The sequence below is a fragment of the Strix uralensis genome, chromosome 8, assembly GCF_047716275.1.
Source record: "Strix uralensis isolate ZFMK-TIS-50842 chromosome 8, bStrUra1, whole genome shotgun sequence".
NCBI classification, from domain to species: domain Eukaryota; kingdom Metazoa; phylum Chordata; class Aves; order Strigiformes; family Strigidae; genus Strix; species Strix uralensis.
Genome location: NC_133979.1, coordinates 6,856,151 through 6,878,337, shown reverse-complemented (window position 1 = coordinate 6,878,337; position 22,187 = coordinate 6,856,151). Strand labels below are relative to the sequence as shown.

Here is a 22,187-nt window from a genome sequence, read left to right as displayed (position 1 = left end):
TATGGGAAAATAGCTTATTATGCTATCAATGTATCAATGAATATATCATTTCACTGTATCTGACTGTTGGGAAAGGGGAAAACGGTACATTTCCAACTCCTCATCTGCAAGACACAATATCCATACTGGGTGCAAGAGGTGGTCCAGGTGGGAACCAGTAACACGATCAGAAGAGATGGGGACAGAGCCTCGCTCTCTCTCTCGAGCATCCCAGAGTCCTGTCAGGAGGAACAAGCGATGTGTGCATTAAAGGGGTTCAATGCCCACTGCAGCTGTACAGGATGGTCGTTCTTCTGTTCTAAAGTCATGCTGAACTGCTCTCTGCATTCCTGAGCAGCTGGCAAAACACTGGTTAATATCTCTCTTAGCAGGAATTTAACAAGTTCTGCAGTAGTTAGCACAGTCCAGACTGACCCGAGTTGTGATGCTTTAATTACAGTCTTCCATGTTTAATTTCTCTTTTCAGTCTCAGTAAACGTATTCCTAAGCTTGTCAATCAATTGTGACAAAGGTTAGGTACACTGGGAGCAGAAAACCTCAACCAGGGAAATAAGAAAGAGGATGCCAGCACCTCCAAGCCAGCAAATCCAAGACTGCTCTTACATTATGAACTGTTGACATCTATTTTAGAGGACTAAACTTGACTTATGACTACAACACACTTAGTATTGTGAAGACACAAATTACTTCTGCTCCAAATAATTGAAAAATGTGTGTTTTCTTTCTTTTTATATACTCTTTTATTTTAAAAAGGCAGATATTTGCATTTTCAAAAATTGTTTGTGCACTGAAGTTAGCAGTAGCCTTAAAGCCTACCTGCTGGAGGTAAATTATTTAGGCAGACAGGCACTTAGCTACCTACATGCAAGGATTCATACCTGCAATTAATCCTTGGTGCCATTACAGCCTGTGCAGACACAAATCTGGATCCCTAAACACTGCAGGTTAAATAATGCACAACTTCCTTTGCTTCCTTGGGAAGTTCTTCCATAGGGTGAAAACTGCACCATTTTTATTCTTTGTTCATGGGTGAACGACGATAAAGTGCCTTCCCATCCATTGATAATGGCTTCCAAGCAGTATGATGGGATCAGTGCCTGGACTGCTTATGAAAATAACTGCTTTCCTAATACTGGTACCAGACCAGGCCTAACAGACAGCAAAGGCTGTTTTACACATTTCTGTGGAAGTTTTTATTTTAATGGATTTCATCTATCAATATGTTGTTTCTCACTCCAGACATGGCAAACAGGACCCTTTTTTCAGATGAATACAGTCTGCTTTGCTTACTCCTAAGGCTAGTTTTTTTATAAGGCTGGATTGTACAGGGAGAGATGAGGAACTCAAAGGAAATATCTGACTTATCCATTGTTTGAGATGATGACTTTTTTTTTTTCAGCATACCTGCACTCAGGTAAGTCCAGAGCTTGCTAACTACAGCTGAACCTTTTGTCTAGAGGGGGTTACACAAGGACAGCATACAAGACTGCAAATTCTCTCCTTCCTTGAAGGAATGCTATTCTGAGCACTGCTGTGACAAACCTTTTTCAGATCTCACAGGGTGCCAATCAAAACAGCAAGTCTTCAACACTGACCAAAAGCGAAGGAAAGGGATGTAGAGCACCAGTTTGTTTCCATTTGTGCAAGATGATGCACCAAGGGCATGGCTGATACAAAGCACAAAGGAGAACACAACCCAAGCATAAGATTTTCTGAATTTCTGAACAGCAACTTTCTCCCTCTAGCTGGCCATGATAGTGCCTACACTCACTACACTGGGTAAATTTCACATTGATTCACAGTATTTTCAAGTCATCTTCCACTTGTTTATTGCACGTACAGCCTCTCACCGTAGAAATTATCCTAAGCACAAATAAACTCCCTTCCAAACATTTATCCAGAAAGATGTGTTATTTATAGACAAGTTGGTCAGCTCTGTGAGAGGTGCAGCCATGACAGGGTGCTCTGCTCCAGGGGGCTGCAGGTGACAGCACTGAAGCTTGTTTTAAAATGAGAACAAAAACACGAGTGCAGAGGTTAAGGAAAAAGAAAAGAAAAGGTCTGAACCTAGGAACAGACTTTTTTTTTTTTGGTCAGGATACTGTGTGCTGCTGAGATAAGAGAAAATGGATAAAAGAGGATTCTAAACAGAGAAGAAATGGGAATGTTAACAGAGTATCAGTGGATAGGCTTAGTGAGGTTTATCAGATTTGGATAAAAGAGAGGATAGCTATCAATCCTCCACAAGCTCTCAGAGTTTAAACAGCTAACGCATTTGTTCTCATCCATGAGGAAAACACCTTAATTTGACAAGCAACCTCACTGAAAATGCTTCCACTACAGCCATGCAGCAGTGCCTCCTGTTTCCTTCTCAAAGTGAGTTTAATGCCTCTGAAAGGTGCTGAGTCAACAGAGTTTAGGACTGAAAGCTTCTGATGTTTGCACCCACCCAGGACGCTCCAAGTTTGCCTGTCAGTGCCTTTCTGCCTGGTCCTCTGGCCAGAGAACAGACCATTCCACATTCAGACTCAGCAGCGAGCCCTCGGCAGAGACTGCCATGTGCACCCACTGAGGTGGCAGCCTATGTGGGGACAATACTCAGGCATAAGGAACTAGATGGAAGTCACTAATTCATTTCACATGAGTTACCCAACAATCATCAGAAGATGGTAATTTGTCCTTGGATTAAGTTTCCATTTTAAGAACCTGCACGTGCACTAAAAATGTGGAAGATAAGCAAGACTAAGATGCTGAAACATCCAGAAGAGAAACAGTCAGCTATTTCTAAATCCATTAATAGCATCATTATACTGAAATTACGTGGCATTCAGAACATATTTACATTAATTTGGGGGGTTACCTAGAGCCTTGAAAAAAAGAAGTTCAAAGCAATTTCAAGTAGATTTTTATTATAAAAGACTCCACGAGACAACTCCTGCTGGTGTAAGCAGCAGCAGCATTAAATTAGTGGAGGCAGCCACCAGTGTAAAAATTGTTTTAATTTCACTAACTCATATTGGGAAAAGAGTAATTTTTTCAATAGCAGTTACAAACATCTTCTGAACTTGTCTCTAATTCAAGCTTCTCATTCAAAGGCAAAAGAAGCATAAGCTACAGAGAGAACACTAAGAGTTTCATACAGAAACAAATAAAAGACACTTGAAAACTGCCAAAACATCATTAGCTTAAAGGACACAAGACCAGGGATCTATGCACATCACCAACTTACCACATCATAATAGTTTCTTAGGAATTGTCCAATGCACATGCACTTAATTCCACATGAAACAGGAGGCAACATAAGGCAACCTATGCCTCTTCCTTGCGAGCCAAGCCATACCTCACAGGCTCAGCACAAGCACTGTAACCTGTTACCATTACCCCTCACCTCTGAGTCATGTGCAGTATGGAAGATGCTTGAAAAACTGTGTGTCTAATCTGTAGTTAACTGAATTAGCGAGTCGCATCGAACCTTCATACTGAGCTTCATACATAACAAACTGCACACTGGGTTTCATTAGCAAGAGTGAGGGCAGCAGGTTGAGGGAAGTGGTTCTTCTCCTCTAGCTGGTACTTGTTAAGGTCGTATCTGAAATACTATGTCCATTCTGTGTCACCCTGACAGTACAGGAAAGTCATTCAAAACCTGGAGAGGGTCCAGTGGAAGTCCAGCAAGATGGTCATGGTGCTGGAACACATGATATACAAGGAGGGGCTGAGGGAAATGGGTTTAGTTAACCTGGAGAAGGTTAGAGGGAGATCTTACTGCAATTTTCTAATATCTAAAGAGGCGATACAGTGAAGCTGTATCTTCACTATGTACAGTGAGGCCAACTCTTCTCAGAAGTGCACAGCAAAAGAAGAGGCAATGGGCACAAGTTGTGACAAAGGAAAAAGTAAAAAAAGTACAAAGAAAAAATATTTTTACAATGAGTGGCTAAACACTGGAACAGGTTGCTCAGACAGTAAAATCTTTGGTAAGATTTTGTTTGATAAGCTGACTGCAAATAAATAAATTTATCCACAGTTTTACTCAGAACCACAAAACATTCACATGAAACATATTTCATTGCACAGCTTCAATGAAAAGATATAATGTGGATTATGAACTGGCTAGGTATTAGAGCCCAAAATTCAGTTTTCAAATGAAGAAACATCAGTGTGTACTTGCATGTAATCATTCAGCCCTTTCACCAGTAATCTGGAAGTAGAAATAACATTACTGGTATCACACGCAACACCAGAAATACTGATGGATGGGTGAATACCTACACAGAGCATGAGAGCTTCTTAATAGCCTGGGATCACTTGCACACAAAGAATTTAATAATGACAAACAGAGTTATATCAGAACAGTATTAGAAAGGTGATTCTACTTATGCACAGACTGGCAAGACTGATATTCCCTAAGTTCTGGTGGTCTGTATAAAAAGAAAGTTGGAAAAATCAGCCGGGATACCAAAGGGAGCCACAAAAATGAGTCAAGCATTCATTCAAAAGAAAATATTTGACAACAAGAAGCATAAAGAACTAAATATGTTTAGTCTATCAAAAAGACAGTTTGAGAAATGGCTTGGTTACACAGTGTAGGAGTTTTCACAGAGGGAAAACACTGTTAAAGAGTTCTTTCATTCAGCAGAGAAAGGCCTAATAAAAGGCAATGGCCATTTAGGGACTGAATTTAAATCAGTTACAGTAAATAGTATATCATTCTCTCTATGTCCAGTGAAACCAACAAGCTATTAATAAAGAAACATCCAGCCCTATCTATTATATCCCAGCAGAAGATAGCCTTAGCCTACAGGGCTACACCCTGCAGGAGGAAGGACAAGGCGCTAAGCTGCTGAGCTACCACAGAGGAAGGTTTAAACATTGTTATTTAAGTCCTTACCACGTCATCTGGGTATTAACCTTGATAATCATGTTCCAAACTGAATAACTATATTCTGCTACAGTAGTAAAAGAATACTTAATTCTCTATAGAGTTCACTTTGTATTCTCCAGCCAGCTCCAACTCTAGAATCCTTCTTTCCTCTCTTTTTCTAAAATTCACTACTCAGCACTGCAAACGTAGAGTGAATGAATTTGTTGGCAGGAAAAGTCATCCCTTTACATGCCATTTGTAATAGTCACTCTAGGACCTTTATAGCCCTGAAGGGAAATGTTGCATACATATGAAAGTATTACTCTAACTCACCAGGAGTGCAACCAGCCTCATCAATACCATTTTCACAATCCTTCTGCCCATCACATCTCCAGGACGATGGGATACATTTGTTGCTTAAGTCTCCACAGCTAATTTTTTCAGCTGGACATACTTGCTTGGCTGAAAGAATAAAGAAAAAAAAAACAACGTTAAACATCGTTCTAGACATTGCTAACATTGTTTATGCTTTTAAAGTTTCTTTTATTTTGTATGGCTCAATCCTGAGACACATTGTAATGAAATCCCAAGTCAACACTGATTTTGAGGTATGGCTGCTTACATATCCCATATGTGTTCCCCAAACAATACTTTTACATGAAAAAAAAGCACGCCACTGTTTATTAAACAAAATCACAGAAACTCCACTTTAGACTCAAAGGAATTAGGGGAGAAGAACAGAAGTCAGTCAGATTCACATGCCACTTCTCCTACCTAGTATTTCCTTGCAGGCAGGCTCTTGCTTCTGGCCATCACAGTGACCCTGAGTTGCAACTGTGCATAGGCCCTGTGGCTCTTTACACACTCTTGGGGCCTCGTGGCCCTCTCCCACCTTCTTCTTACCATCTCAGTCTGTGCATGGGCTAGAAGCGCCCAGCTTTGTGCTGCCGCTTTCCTCTCTGCAACATGCCTCTTGAATCAGGTCTCCCTGCAGAGGCTTTCCCAGAAACAAGGACCTTCCTCTCCTTTCAAGCCTGCGCCTGACCCAGCCAATCCCTTCTGGGAACATAACTGTACAGGAACATGCAAATAAACCAAATATCACTCCTCACAGTTATTTTCAAGCTTAACCAAAATGAACTGACAGAGTTGCTTCAATAGATCAACAGGGATTTCAACTAACAGCCTAGGGCTGGTTGTTAAGTAGAAGGACTGCAATACTTCGTGTGAGTAATGCTCAATGCAGCAACAGCACTGCCTGTTTGTACTGCCTCAAACCCTCCACACACCATGCTTTTGCTATTAAAACACTAGTACCCTGCACACAACAGCAGTAGTACTGGACAAACTACTCTGAAAACACTACCTCAAATTAAGTCAGGAAAAATGAATTGCCTAATTTTAGTATTAGGGTTTACTTACATGTTTGGTATTGCAAGGCCATTTCTAAATTTAACGATGTAGGCAGGTTATGGTTAGTAAACCTGAAGACAAAGTGGCAAGCACAAGCATGAACTCACACATGTTAAACTTAACTGTAACTGCCGAAATTAAAGGTGACTGTGATCGAAGACATGGAGACACAGGAAGAGCACAGAAGCAAAAACCCTAGTACATGCAAGAATACAATTATGAAAAAAAAAATCTGCCAAATTTATCTGGAACCAAGTAAGCTGTGAAGCTCGTTCTCTTATTTTTGCATTGCCAAAATTCCTTTTTATTTTTTTCATACTAGTGCAAAGAGCAACAGATCTACATTTATTGTGACAAGGCTGCTCGAATGCATAATGTTCCACAGTTTAAACAATTGTTTAGTATTCTGGAATCATCACCCAGTTTGGCAGGATTTACTTATTAAACAGACTGATTTTTCTCTTTTAAAAAAATACGTGTTTTCAAACATGTTTCTTCCATTGGTATTAATGATGATAATGCTATATATGGCTGCAGGTCTACTGAGAAGGGAGGAACCTAAATTCCGAATTAAAACTTTCACATTACCCTGCCCTGGTAAAGGTATTTATTCAAAGCCAATCAGTTTCCCAAGTGCTGGGCAAAAGAGGATGAAAATTATACCTCTCCCTTTTCATCTGCACAAGAAGGCTGTAGAGTGCCATCTTACAGCCCCAAAGCATCAATCAGCCACTTAGAAAGCAGAGCTATTTAATACCAGGATTTCTCTGTCTTGGCGCCTTGAAGTGCTATAAGAAGCAGTTTCTAGAAGCTGTGGGAAACCAATATATCAAGAAAAATTAGGTCCTGCCACAGACAGACAGTTAATAACAGATGTAATGAAGTTTTATCACCCTGAGGAAAGACAGCATTTTTGTTGAAATTTGCTCACTGCATACCTAAATAACATTTATGAATGTTGCATGATCTACAGAGTGGAGGAAAAAAGGGATCCTTACTTAGGCTTTTTGATTATTTTACTAGCGGGTCACTAATAAAAATCACCTGACACTGGAAAGGTTCCACAACAACACCCCACCAGGATCATCATGTCTGCCAGCTCAGAGTGGTGCCCTGCCATGGGCTGGGACCCACATCCCACATTTTCCCCTCAGCCCTGGTCCCTCTAAGCTAAACATTTATAATGCATAACTGCAGGGACGCTTGGGGGTGCTGAGCACTCACATCCTTCCACAGAAGTCAGATAGCAAGTCTGAAAACCAGGTCATTTGCCAACTGTGCAAAATGGTGTAAGACAAGGTGCTTGCCCTCACCCTCGAGGAAGCTGGCATCTCTCACTGCAGCTGAGCTGCTCCAGATACTATCCCCAGACCTGTATGCCAGGGCACATCACCCTTAAACATGCCCAAGTAACTCATGGGTACAGAAGGAAAAACAAGTTCTGTGGCAGCTGAGTGGCAACCAGCAGCCCCCTCAAACAAGAAAAAAATGGAGCTAAAACGGTCCATTTGGCCTAGAAGCCCCACAGCCCCTCAGCACAGAGGGCTTGCACCCTCACATTACCGCTTCTGCCGGCCTTACCCAGCCCTCACACATGTAGGTGTGAGCCTGGAGAATGTTATATTGAAAAGTAAAAATGTGCAGCCAAGTCTCTGTAACTTTTTTTTTTAAAAAACCTCCATACAGAGCTACACAAGGATTACAGACTGCAGTCTGGCAGGGCGAGCCTGCAGTAGCCAGGGAGGGAGGGCACCAGAGGCCTCACCTCGCTGCCATCAGTCCCTCTGAGGAGAAAGGTGTCAACACTGAGGAGAAGACAGCAACTTCTGGGAAAGGGACAGGGATGGTCACAGGCCACGTCTATGAGGCAGCCCAAGAGGCCTAGGGAAGTGACAGAGGCACAATACCTGGCTGTGGGGAAGGGACCCCAACCCCAACAGTAGGGCTCCCTCATTTTCTGAAGGGCCCACCAAGCAGCGCCAGTGAAAATAAGGCTTTTTGCCACAAATACCATACAGAGGGATGACATGACTGGGGTCTCCAGCAGCTACCTGGGCTTTGCATTCTACCATCAAGGCCTCCAAAGCCTCTCAGCTCTGAGGTGCACAGTTCTATGGCCACTGAAATCCAGTTGCCCACTCCCAAACACCTTCAGCACCAAACCCCGGCTGCCGGGACGCCACTTCAGAAGGCCAGGCAGAGGGGAGCGTGCTGCTGGGGCAAGGAGGTCACAGCTCCTGCTGCCCTGCACGTGGCTACGTGAAACAGAGCACTCGCACCCTACTGAGCCCCTCTTCTCTCCACACCCCCCCCCCATTCATGGCTGGGCCCTGTGCTGAGGTTTGCGTCTACGCTGCCCCATGCTCTATAACAAGTTTTCACCATAAGTGAACACATGCTTAGAATACATAAGATAAAAATAACTTTCCTCGCTAGATTTATTACTCCAAGTGGATTTCCATGCTTTTACACTTTGAAAGTTGGTCTCCTGACTGCATTTGTGCAGTGCATTCCAGAACAAGATTTGTATTGGACTAGCATAATGGGAAAACTGGGAGACCAAAAAGAAGTCAGACACAGTTGTGGATCAGGTTATTGGTCCACATCCCTCAAAATTGTTCTAGTTCTTGCTCAGGCTCTGGTGGAAAGGCAAATTTGTTTTGATGACAAGTAGGACCAGCTTCTTCATGCTCACAGTATATCTCCATTGAGAACTAAGTGGGTCAAGACAGGTGAGAACACTTACCACACACCTGATTTTGAAGAAGGTGAAATATAATTATAAAATGGTATCATAACACTGTGGGATCATTAACCAGCAAAAAGGTTATTTATTGGTCACAAGTTTAAGTATGGGCATTACTTCTGCTTGGCTGCTGTGGGCAGACGCTTAATAGCTTTGGGAAGCTGAAAGGTTTGGAAAGTTATGGATAGAAGACTCCTATTTATGGAAAGCAATCTCTGTGTTAATCATCTCGCTGACAGAGTAATTACAGACATTTAAAAAATGTAAATCAAAGCTTGAACTTGCAGGATGCAGCAACAGAAGCTGCTGTTGGTCACAGTTCATCAAATCTCTACGTTTCAATGGTTTCTGCACCCAAGCAATCATTGCATGGAAGCCAACAACTTGTAAGCACTGGCAGATAACAGGGCCTAAAACTCAGAGAAAAATTCTGATGAAAATACTTCCGTGTTATTTCAGCAAGTTGGGGTTTTTTTTCCTCCCCCCCGCAGATGCTGCAGCAGTGCAAGTGGACTCAGTGTTGTTGTCCACACTATGAAACAGGCTTTTAGCAACTGCAATCCAGACTTAACATTTCTGTATGCTGCTTACACAAACCCAGGCCTTATGTGACCAAAATGTTTACTTCCTACTTTCCTCTTCATCCACCCAGACGGCAAAGGGTTAGCGCTGTACGTGATGGTGAGTGCTCTTACCCTGGATATATTCTGGACCAATACAAGTTATAGCAAGATCTGCCTTTTCAGAAAAGCACCATTAAACAACTCGGTTGAAATGTCAGACACATCAAGACCAATTTATCACAATGAACTGCAAATGCCAAGGATGGACAACAATGGTTTATTTATAAGGAGACAAGAGCAAAGAAGACAAGAAGGTTCCATTTACTCACTACCGCCAATGGCACATTCTTCTTTTTCTTTACAGGAGGCTACAAAGTCTTTCAGAGAACCATAGAGCCTAACTGGCGCCCCACTGTTTGCTTCCTCTTGTGCCACTGCTGTGCTTTTCAGGCTCCGGACATCATGTATATTCAAGAAAGCCCAAGAAAACAGAATTGATTTACTCTCAGAAGACCATTTGTCAGGTTCTCACCAAACAGGTACTCTAAGAGCATACACAAAATGTAATTAAACAGCTTCTACTGGTGGGAAACCCACAAGACTTTTCATCGACAGACTGAAAAGAATGCCCTTTGTGGACATACATCATCTTATAGGTCTGAACAGTTTCTCTATCTCTGCTGAAATAACTCCCCATCCTCTCCAGACTGCCCCCTGTGTTTTTCCCAGGTTCTTCAGAAGAAAAATCCCAACCCAAAACTTCACTCTGCAACAGAGAAAATGTCATACTAAAATGGTTTAATTCAATTCTGACCTGCCAATAAATTGTTCCTGTAAAACTTCCACTATGACCTTTATTATGGAGCTTAAAATTCCCTCTTTCCTCCAGCAATGGTTTAGTTGTCAGCTTTTCTTTAAGATGTTTTTTAACAAGGACCTTCCCTTCTCAAATACTGCCCTTAATTCTTCTTTTGTCATAGGTGGCAGTCCTATCTCAGAGATGTACCAAGAACAAAAGAAATGTTCATACCTGCCCATGTACAGGACTAGTACCTCTATGTTTCCAGCCAAAACAAGCACAATTGTTAAATGAGGAACTGTTCAGGAGAGAGGAAGGGAGCTGATAGGCAGAGATTGCTTAGTGAAATTCGGAACTCGGAGCTCCCAGTCTATATATAAATGTATATCCCAGTCTACATTCACTACTGACTTATATCTCATACTTTCCTACTGAAGCATTTAGGGTGCATAAGAAACACATTTCAAAATCCATCTTGTGCCTTAAATTAATATCACAGCTGACAGTGTCTGCACTGGTATTTTCCTTCCCTTGCCTCTTCTTCCACCTCAGCATGGAACACTGGCTTCTAACCCATTCACCCATTCGTTCACCCCATAGCTCAGAACAGGTTGCTGTTGCCTTAGTTTACTTCACTTAACCCTGCAAGATGTGTCTCAGGAATTTCTTTGGCATTGGTGTACAGAGCACACACACTGTGACAACACAGGAACTCTCCTGAACCTACAGCTTTGCTGGGTGCCTGTATTTGGATCTATGCATCAGCAATATACAAAGACAGAACGCATTACAGGGAATGCTAACCAGAGTTGTTTCAAAGGTTGGGATTCTGCAAAGAACTTCCCATTCTGTCACGTAAAGCAACATGCTACGAACATCAGCCTGCTGGGATAGCAAGCTTTACGTGAACTTGCAACTTTTACTAAACTCAGTGCATGCAGTAGCAGTATTTGGTTTGCTCACCATATCCGTATTATGCATACACTTGAGATCACTGAGAAAATAAAGGCAACTTTACAGGCCAAAGCAAGTGTCATGAATAGTGGTTTAAATGAATTAGGATTACAGCACTCGGAGACTTGGAAAGAGACCAAATCACCACCACAATTGATGCCTTTGTTGACAGAGGCCGCCGACCCATCCATCTGCTAGCACAGGATGGTCTGTTCAGGTCAGAATTGGGACATGCTGACAACACTGATTCCCAGGACCTGAAAGCTTGGACTACTGCTACCTGACTACATTTCTGAGTAGGTGAGTACACACTTATGTGCAATAACCTTTGTTGGAGCATACAAAGGCAGAGAAATAGTGAAAATCTATTCTTTCTGCACAAAAAGATAATTAATTTGTGGCCACTACCTTTAAACTTTGAACATAAATTACTATAAGCTACTCAAAAGACAGATTAGGAAAGGCTACTAAGAAACTATACTACAAAGGTCAAGAAATCATGTCATAAACAGTATTAACAGTGATACACCTGATAAAAAGTTAGATTCTGTAGTGTGATTTGTCTGATGGTGACTTATGTTCAGAAGTTCCCAGGGGAATGGGAAAGGATTTAACTCTATTACACCGAACAGTACAGCCCTTAAATCCATTCTTGTGCACTTGTAAGAAAGGCTTCTTTACAGTAACAGCATGGGTTAGGAGTCTTTGATGAGTCTCCAACTCCTCTACCTAGAAACCGGAGGGAGAAAATAAGCTTAGCGTACAAATGGTTCAGGACGCCTACAACAGATAGCACGTACCTTGCTTTTGTGCAGATTATCACATTGGTGATTATCACCTCTGAGAGCAGAGCGAAATAATCAGGAATTCAAAGTCCCAGGATTAATCCTAATTACTGAAATATAGACTCACTGTCAGAATAAAAGTGAGGTAGCTTTTATAGGAAAAGCATGTTTCAAACACAGACACTACAAACAACCTCAGTGAAGGAAATGATTCTCAGGGGTAGTGCCAATAGTTTTAATAGGTAATATAAACTGTATCTGAGCAGAGTGTAAAGAGGCAAGATACTTCTGTAGTAGGCTGAGAAGACACATGGCATCAGGTTTTATAGTAATGAATAACTAAGTTTCATGTCCCACAGCTTGAGTCATCTGCACAGGTCAGGAAGGGATTCTTTACTCAAGTTCAGAGCAATCCTGGCACACTTACGGTTTGTTTTTAAACCTTTCCCAGAATACTGAATATTGGCACAGCTCAAAATAGCATGCTGGACAGAAATGATTAGTACTCTTGGGCTTCCAGCACATCATTTTTCTTAGATTCTTGACTGCTATGTCTTACTCACCCACTTTAAAAATCAAAACTACCAAACTTGGATAAGAAAAGCATTTCCTTCCCTCAGTCAGACTGGCAGGACTTCAGCTGATTTTGTCTTTCTGTAAACATAGCAAATGCTCACTTGCTGCAATCATCTGAGCATGTCTCACCTAATTAATTTCACATCTTTCCAAGATAGTGTTTTGATGGCACTTCTGTTATCTACCTGATATGCCTGACAGGCCCTGCTGATGAGACCTACCTTAAATTCAAGTCACTTGGCTCATTTCAGGTAAATCCAAGTCATTGGCCATTACAGTAACATCCAAAACAACTATGACCACCACCTACTTGTGGCATGACGGCACTGGAAGATGTTGATCCTGTTGCAGAGCTGAGCACGAAGACGCCATTAGGCAAGGCAGAAAAGGTACACAACAGAAACAACGTTGGTGTAGTCCAACTCCATGTGAGTAAAACATTGTTATACTGTGTGTAGCCACGTGAGATACCATGAACCACATGCCACCTCTAAACGCTACAGAGTTTTACATCCTCCCTGACACCACAGCCATATGGTCACTAGAAATGTTTATTCAGATTAATCCAGAGAAGAAATTAATACAGCCCTGTAATTACAGGCTAGTGTCTAGCTTAATCACTATGAAGCACAACCCTCATTGTTTAGGGGAACAAAAAGGGGATTTCGACAAACTGAAGTTTGAGGCCATCTGCCAACTTTTCCCCCTACTTCTACAAGCTGGCCCTGTGCATGTCTTCTCCATGGATGAGACAAATCCACAATTTACCCTGGACTTAAAATGGAGAAATGCTCAAGCATTCATGGAAAAATCCTGACCCGAGAAATTTGCTGCTGACTTCAACTGAATCAGGAATCAAGTCACAGATCATGTTTAGAATTTGTCAAAATGGGTCCAACGACTGCTCCATCCCAGCCTGTATCCTGAAGGCCAGTATTAAATATAGACACCAATCAAAATATACCTTTGCCAACTGTGCTGTTTACTTCCTTATATTAAGTCACAAAAGGATATTACTGCTACAGTGATTTTTAAGAGAATAGCCATACAGAAAATTCAATTCTGTACTTTTATCAGCAGCAGTCATAAAGCAGACTAGTCCTTTAAAACTCAAGAGGGATAAAACCTTAACTTATATCTGCTTACAGGAAGAGTTCAAGGTACTCCTTTAAATCAGCACAAAAGTAGCCTCTGTTGGTATTTATAGGTAAAAAAAGTGCAAGGTCAGAGGCTTCAAACAGGCTGGTGCCACAAACGCCACTGAAGCCTACCACATAGCCAAGCAGGAGGAATGGGCACAGAGTCAGAGCAGCTGGATGCTTCACCCTGCTTCGCTGAAACCCTAACATGGTCCCTCCTTGTGAAACCACCAAACCTTCTTGCCCTTCTCTCTGCTCCACCTCTAAGCCAGGGCAGAACTTGTCTTCAAGAGGAGTTGTGACACTAAGACATTATTCTGGCTACTGAAAACATGAGTTTCCATATTAGAGTTCTTCAGATCATTTTGCACTACTTAAAATTTTATTTTCTCTTCAATGATGAGCATGCCTGATCTCAGGGATCAGCTGGTCACACCCTTAGCTTGGCACAGAGGAAAGAAGATATTACTGATAAACACAGGGAAAAAACTTAGACAAAGTAAAAAATGAGAACAGCTGAAGAACCACCTGTTCTTGATATACCTAAAGCAGCAATGTGCACTGCTGAACTCAAGCAGTTTAATAATTTAATAAACTGACAGTTGACTTTGTTTGCAAATACATAGGCCTGTTAGCAAAACCCAGTACTCAATTTTCTCTAGAGATACTTTTCTAATAGCAAAGCTATTAAATATTCCCCTTTCTGAGAGGCATTTTTCATGTTCAAAAGCAAAGACTAGAAAAATCCAACAATGCCATGGCTTTGTTTAAGGTCAGTTAAAATACTTCCCTTTTTTTCTACCCTGAACATAATGTCTTCTTTAAACTCTATTGTTTTTAGAGCTAGTTTGAAGTGAGTGATGTACAACCTTGTCCTGTCAAACCTCCCATCCCACCACTGTCTACATTAGTAATTACCCTGTCAGTTTATGTACACATTGGCAGTTATAACGCAGTTCAGTCTCCCCTTCTTTTTGCATTAACAGTAACGGGTGAGGTCAGGGAAGGAAAAAAAGAAAAAAACCCACCAAAAAGACGGGGGGGGGGGGGGGGGGGGGGGGAGGGAGGGAGGGAGGGAAGGAATTTGCCTTTCCCATAGCCCAGAAACCCAACTGAACGTGAGTCTTTGTCATGGTTGAGAGCAGAGCACTGTTCCTCAACACAGGTCCTCTACCTCCGCTTATATCCAGGGATGCCTACTGTGAAAACGTAAGTCTGGCTACACACAGCCTTTAAAATTTATCGTGATCCGCTGTGTTTCCTGAAGATTAGTGATGCATGATGCTTTCAAGGCAATTCTGATTCAGGCAAGCCTTAGGAGAATAAAACACTCAAAGGTAACAGCTGACCCAGCACGGACTGGCAGCAATAGAGCTGGGAATCAGCAAAGTTCAAACACAGACATGCTATGGGTAGGAAGAGTGTCAAGGAAGAAATGAGAGTCAGGAGGTTAAGGCGGCACAAGCTAGGCATGAATGGAAGTCAGCTAATTAACCCTGTGAAATGCAACTTCTGAAAGGAAAACTTGTTCACTGCCCTAGAACAGTGATTCCGAAGCCTTGTGGGCAAATAGATTTTTGAGAAACTTTCAAACTTTCTCACGCAGCCACACAACTGACAAATTGATGCGTTTAGCTGCTGAATACAGCTCTCAGGGCCTACGATGGCCTTGCTGCGCAAAGGTGCACAGCTGGGGAACGACTGCCTTAGCCTTCCTCCACCAAAGCATGACTTATTACAAGCCTTTTGTCATCTATTCAGGTATCAGCCTGGCCGTGTCAGCTGTGTGCTTAAGCAGCACAGCCTAATTCCCATTACCTGGGTATCCCATGGGCACACCAGACCCCACTCTCAAGCTTCAATTTACAAAGCCTGTCCCTCATGGCCTGACTTAGCAGTGACTGCAGAAAGAGCTGTTCCCTACAGAAACACAGGTAATAACTATATTCTCCCGATCTGTAGCAATACCGTAATGCTTCTTTCTTTATTCCTAGGCTTTTGGTCTAAATAAGTTGCGGCTTCACTAACATCAACTTTCTTCGCTAAAGATTCAGTGATAAAATACTCCAGATTGCAGCACACAATAAATCAACCATACCTCCCCGTGTGATTTTGTAACTCAGCAGTTTGAAAGCATCTTGGAACAATTTCTTCACAGATACTTTTAGACAAGAGACACATTTACTTTTTATTGAATCATACGTTGACTGGTTTTGGTTTACAGATACAAACGACAGAGTTTTCTAGACTCTCTTCAAATCTGTGGCACTGTGACCCTGAACTGTTAAAAATTAGTTTCTAAAAAGAATTAATTCTTTTCACCAGCAGTAACCTCGCTTAGTACAAGCCTACCAGCCCCAATCAACTTGGTCACTTGTCAAATTCTTATACAAGCAGCTGAGCACAGCACCAGAACCGATTTATCTATTTCTCTTCCCATATATTAATTAATAATTAATATGTTCCATTCCTATTACAGCAAATCCAGAAACAAATTCCAGAAGGTGGCTTATTTAATACACATTATGGCACATTTAAGCTCTTGACTTCTCCACTTCCTTTGAAGCAAATTAATGCTCAACTCAAAATTAAGTTTTCAAGCACGGTTTAAAAAACAGTTCACCAGACTATATCACACAATTAATAAAAATCAGTTACCAGATGTCAGTCTGAACTTGAAGACAGAAAAAATATTGTATTTTGTAAGTACTGAAAGTAATTACTAAAATCACTGAGGTTAGAGAAATGGCTCTGTTTTACATAGCCAGTACACAGACTGGAGTTGAGAATACTAAACAGATCAAAGCAAACATCCAGAACAATACTGAGACAAACCCACTGGCCAGCTACCTTGGTAAAAGGGGTGTTGTGGGAACAAAAGATATGAAAAAAAGGTCACGATCCTCACAGTAAGTGGCTATACACTGTGACCATTTAGCAACCTCATAAACCAAGAAATGTGGGGGGCCAACTTCCACCTCCAGTTCTTCCCAGCAAACCCCACTTCCACCAAGGCAACAGGAGAGTATTTAGCCTGTAAACTGAGATGTAAAATTATATATATAAACTGGCAGATAACAGACATGTAAACTGCATTATATAAATTTTCCTGTGGCAGTTCCTGCCTCTTGCTCTTATCACTTAAGCAATAACTAGGAAATTGTAAGATATTCTAGTACTATCCTGAAGATAAGCATAGTTTGATATCTGATGAACTCCTAATGAATATACTGTTAATTGCATAACCTTCCTTCAGTACAGTAACTTCTCTGTTCATCAAGGGCATGGATTAAACAGCTTCTCTGCTTTAGAGCATCCTAGTAATTAATAATATATTCTTCCCACTTCTAAATATAACCTATAATGAGATGCTTTAAAGAATCCAAGCTGCACCTTTCACCAAGTACTTTTGATCAGAAGAAAATGAGCCAGAGTTTGTTCAGACAATGGAGTGTGCTTTAACTGTGACTGTCAGCTTCTTAGGGGTCCCAGTCCTGAAAGGCAGCAAGCCTACTTCAAGCAGGTCATGGCAGCAAAACCTGCCAATGGCAGAAAAACACCTTCCTTTATCTAAAACATAGTGTCTCTCTATCTGTTGGGATATTCTGTGCAGATCAGAGATGAAAAGAAGTATATATAGATATATTAGATATAAGCAGTATATATGAGATAGTATACATAGATACATATTAGATAACTTTTGCTCAGTGAAGGATAATAACTCCATGAAAACTCTGCCATCAACCTGCTTATCAGGAAGCTAATATACTTCTCACCAAAAATCTCACCAGTTACTTTTTCCATCTATATGACATGTCCCCTTCTCAGAGGTTTCTCCTGGTTTCCATTTGTTGAGGAAAGACAGATCTCCAAGGATCACAGAACAGAGAAAGGGTTTCTTGATACCTATGACTGTCTTTAGAGATTGACAAATGATGATCCACAGCTGGAGAGGAGGAAGGACAGTGGCTCTCCCCTACTCATGAACAAACAAACAAAAAAAAAAAAAAAAAGGAGAGTTTACAGCTTTTGGAAGAAGGGGCTAGCGCCTCACAATGATTACAAAGAGGCTGTGAGGCTATGCAGGGCGGAAATCAGGAGGTCTAAAGCCCAGCTGGAAATTAATCTGGCTTCAGCAATCAAGGACAACAAGAAATGTTTCTATAAGTATGTGAGCAGCAAAAGAAAGACCAGAGAGCGCCTCCATCCCCTGCTAGACGCAGGAGGAAATGTTGGTAACAAGTGACAAGGAAAAGGCTGAGGTGCTTAATGCCTTCTTAGCCTCAGTCTTTAATAGCAAGACTAGCTGTATTGAGGGAATCCAGCCTCCTCAGCCAGAAGACAGAGACTGGGAGAACAACCCCTCTGCATTCCAGGCAGAGATAGTCAGTGACCTACTGCAGTACTTAGACATACACAAGTCTATGGGACCGGATGGGATACACCCAAGGGTGCAGAAGGAGCTGGCTGGGGTGCTCGCCAAGCCGTTTTCCATCATTACCAGCAGTCCTGGCTGACTGGGGAGGTCCTGACAGACTGGAAATTGGCCAATGTGACGCCCGTCTATAAGAAGGGTCGGAAGGATGATCTGGGAAATTACAGGCCTGTCAGCTTGACTTGCTGCCTGGGAAGCTGATAGAGCAGCTCATCCAGAGTACCATCACACAACACATGTGGGATAACCAGATGATCAGGCCCAATCAGCATGGGTTTATGAAAGGCAGGTCCTGCTTGACAAACCTGATCTCCTTCTACAACAGGGCAACCTGCTTATTGGATGAGGGAAAGGCTGTGGATGTTGTTTACCTTGACTTCAGTAAGGCCTTTGACACCATTTCCCACAGCATTCTCCTGGAGAAACTGGCTGCTCGCGGCTTGGATGGGCACACGCTTTGCTGGGTGAAAAACTGGCTGGATGGCCGGGCCCAAAGAGTTGTGGTGAATGGAGTTAAATCTGGTTGGCAGCCGGACATGAGTGGTGTCCCCCAGGGCTCAGTTTTGGGGCCACTCCTGTTTAACATCTTTACTGATGATCTAGACGAGGGGATTGAGTGCACCCTCAGTAAGTTTGAAGATGACACCAAGTTGGGTGAGAGTCTTGATCTGCTCGAGGGTAGGGAGGCTCTGCAGAGAGATCTCGACAGGCTGGAGCGATGGGCTGAGGCCAACTGGAGGAGTTTCAATAAGGCCAAATGCCGGGTGTGGCACTTGGGCCACAACAACCCCCAGCAGCGCTACAGGCTTGGGGAGGAGTGGCTGGAGAGCTGCTAGTCAGAGAGGGACCTGGGGGGGCTGATTGACAGCCAGCTGAACATGAGCCACCAGTGTGCCCAGGTTGCCAAGAAGGCCAATGGTATCCTGGCTTGTATCAGCAATAGCATGGACAGCAGGGACAGGGAAGGGATCTTACCCCTGTACTCGGCACTGGTGAGGCTGCCCCTCGATGACTGGGTTCAGTTTTGGGCCCCTCACTACAAAAAGGCCATTGAATGACTCGAGCATGTCCAGAGAAGGGCAACGAAGCTGGTGCAGGGTCTGGGGCACAGGTCTGATGGGGAGCGGCTGAGGGAACTGGGATTGTTTAGTCTGGAGAAGAGGAGGCTGAGGGGAGACCTCATTGCCCTCTACAACTTCCTGAGAGGAGGGTGCAGAGAGCTGCGGATGAGTCTCTTTAACCAAGTAATAAGTGATAGGACAAGAGGTAATGGCCTCAAGTTGCGCCAGGAAAGGTTTAGACTCGATATTAGGAAGCATTTCTTTCCAGAAGGGGTTGTTAGGCATTGGAATGGGCTGCCCAGGGAGGTGGTGGAGTCCCCATCCCTGGAGGTGTTTAAGAGTAGGGTCGACATAGCACTTAGGGATATGGTGTAGTTGGGAACTGTCAATGTTGGGTTAATGGTTGGACTAGTTGATCTTCAAGGTCTTTTCCAACCTAGACGATTCTGTGAATTCTGTGAAACTACTTTCCCTTAACCGAACAAGGCTATTTTTGCCCTGAAAATTCCTTCCCAGTGATCTGGATGCCCACCTAATTCCCAGATGGAGTACCTCCCAGTGTCAGAGCTTACTGCGGCTTGCAGCAGTTGGGCCAAATGTCTTTCCCTAAAAACTGCAGCTTCACTGACATCTGTTTGCACCAGCTGAGAGAACTTCCGACATCTGTTTGCACTGGCTGAGAGAACCTCCCACATTTAAAAGCTACAGGACAATTAAAATCAGCTGAATGCACAGAAAAAAGTTGTCTTTCTACATCGACCCTCCAGTTAAATGACAGCATATCTTTAAAACGGGTATCTATTTTGATTTAAAGACTTCAGTTGGTAAAGGTTTCTGGACAAGTGAGTCCACTTGTTAAGAGCTGTATCTTATCTCTAGTTCTAGTCTTTATCTCTAGTTCTCTTATCTAGTTTCAGCTCCTGTTCATTGGATCAAATTGTACTGTTTCTTGCCAAGATAAAGAAACAACTGTGTGATTAAACCTCTTTTCTAGAAGACAGGTGTAAATTGATAAAGGCAACTCTCAACCCTCTCTGCAGTAAATCAAATACTCTTTTAATAAGGCATATTTTCCAACTCTGTGATCAGGTGAGCTTTGTAAGATTGTTCACAACCCCTCATCTAATAACCTTTCCACTTTACAGCAGTTACCCATGTCTTTTACCACCACTCAGTCACCTGTTCTTCAATTTGTTTAACATGGTTTCTAATTATTTTGTAAACTACATTTTTATAACCTTTATGTTTCAGTCAAATCACATATCACAAAATACACATAGCTTATTAACACACACAGTATCTTATTAACAAGGTCATGATTCAATCAAGAAACAGTTGAAAGTGAGATAACTCTTGTTTTCCCTAACATGTTGACAGATTACTTTTTTTTTTTTAAATCTTGAGGAATTATATTCCGTTATCAGCTTTTCTATATTTTTTTCCAAAACTAACAAGAAAAGCTCTCGGAGCTGAACTGTGTATTTTTGTAGCAGTTAGGAACTCAAGTCTGGGACTGCAGACCTTCTACACCAGATTCTGTACTGTGCTCTGTTTAACCTTTTAAACTACCATGAAAATACTAGCTTTTACGAACTTATTGAAACTTAACACCAGTGTTCCAACATCTGTAAAAAAGATCAGAAATAAGAGTTTTTTAAAAAATAAAAATCAAAATACGGATCAGAAAACTCACTAGCTGTGTCTTTCAATGCAAGTTTGCCAGTATTTCTGTTTTAAAAAAACTTTAATAGATGCTGTTTAGTGGCAGGGATGTTACTAAATATGCAAACGCATCTTCTTCCTCCTCTGATTTCTGAGCAGAAATTAGAAACACTCTTCGTATTTACTCATTTTCTGCCACTGCAGCTTACTGTTTCACTCTCATTGACCAGTGTCACACTATAAGGATTTGTTTTTCACACAGCTAAAGAATTCCTTACAACCCTTAATATACCTGGCCATAAAATTTTCATGCATACTTCTGACTTTCCTTATTTAATGTCTTTATTATCCAACTACCCCTTGTAACTAGACTGTAATTGTTTCAACTCTCAATATTATAGGTTCTTATGCTGACTTCCTATGGAAACAAAGGTTCCATATACAATTAAAAAAACCCCAACAATCTATTTCTCTGCCCTCATAAATTCTAATGCAGTGGCCAAATTAAAAAAAAAAACCCCACAACTCAAAAATATAAGAAGTCTCAAGGAGAGTTCCTTTAAGTTCAGTGAAAATAGTGACTAGGCAGAATACTCTGACAGAACAAAAGGCTACATAGTAAGCTCAGCCTATATTGGATGACAAAGCAACCATGCAGGAGAAACTGGAGAAGCTGGGGAAAACTTAACTGGAATTCTTACCCTCTTATGCACCAAAAAGTCAATCAAGCAGAGGACATAAATGAATGGGAAGGGGAGAGATGGGGGGGGCACAGAATAAATCAAACTTTACTAGTTCTGGTGCTCCTAAAGCTATTTGCTAACCCAGTGATGGAATTACCTTTATTTGCAAGAATCTGATCCAGATAGCAAGCGGGGGAAAAGCTCACAGAAATATAGTATAATGCACTGATTCTTAAGAGCTGGTACATGCCTTTTTAATGTCTTCAGCAGGAAGACTTTCTTTCCAACCTAGTGTAACTGAAAGAGGTAGAATAGATCTTGGAGACAAAGTTCTGTTGCCTGTATAGTAGATAAGATTGCACTTGGTCTAGATAAAGTAATTTTTATGACTTTCAAGTTGAAAGTACACCTCATTTCCTATGCAGGTCAGCTATAATTTCCTATGCAGCCACATAAGACTTGAGGGAGTCTGATGTCAGAACTTTAAATAACTTGCTGCACTCTCAG

At 41.9% G+C, this 22,187-nt stretch overlaps 1 protein-coding gene across 1 annotated transcript in view; it reads right to left on the bottom strand.

The window, feature by feature from the left end:
- LRP8 (LDL receptor related protein 8) overlaps positions 1-22,187 on the bottom strand; it is a 192,940-nt gene that overhangs the window by 40,527 nt on the left and 130,226 nt on the right. Inside the window, exon 4 of the mRNA XM_074876017.1 lies at positions 5,198-5,326. Coding sequence (XP_074732118.1) covers positions 5,198-5,326 — 129 coding nt within the window. The remainder of the gene's footprint in view (positions 1-5,197; positions 5,327-22,187) is intronic.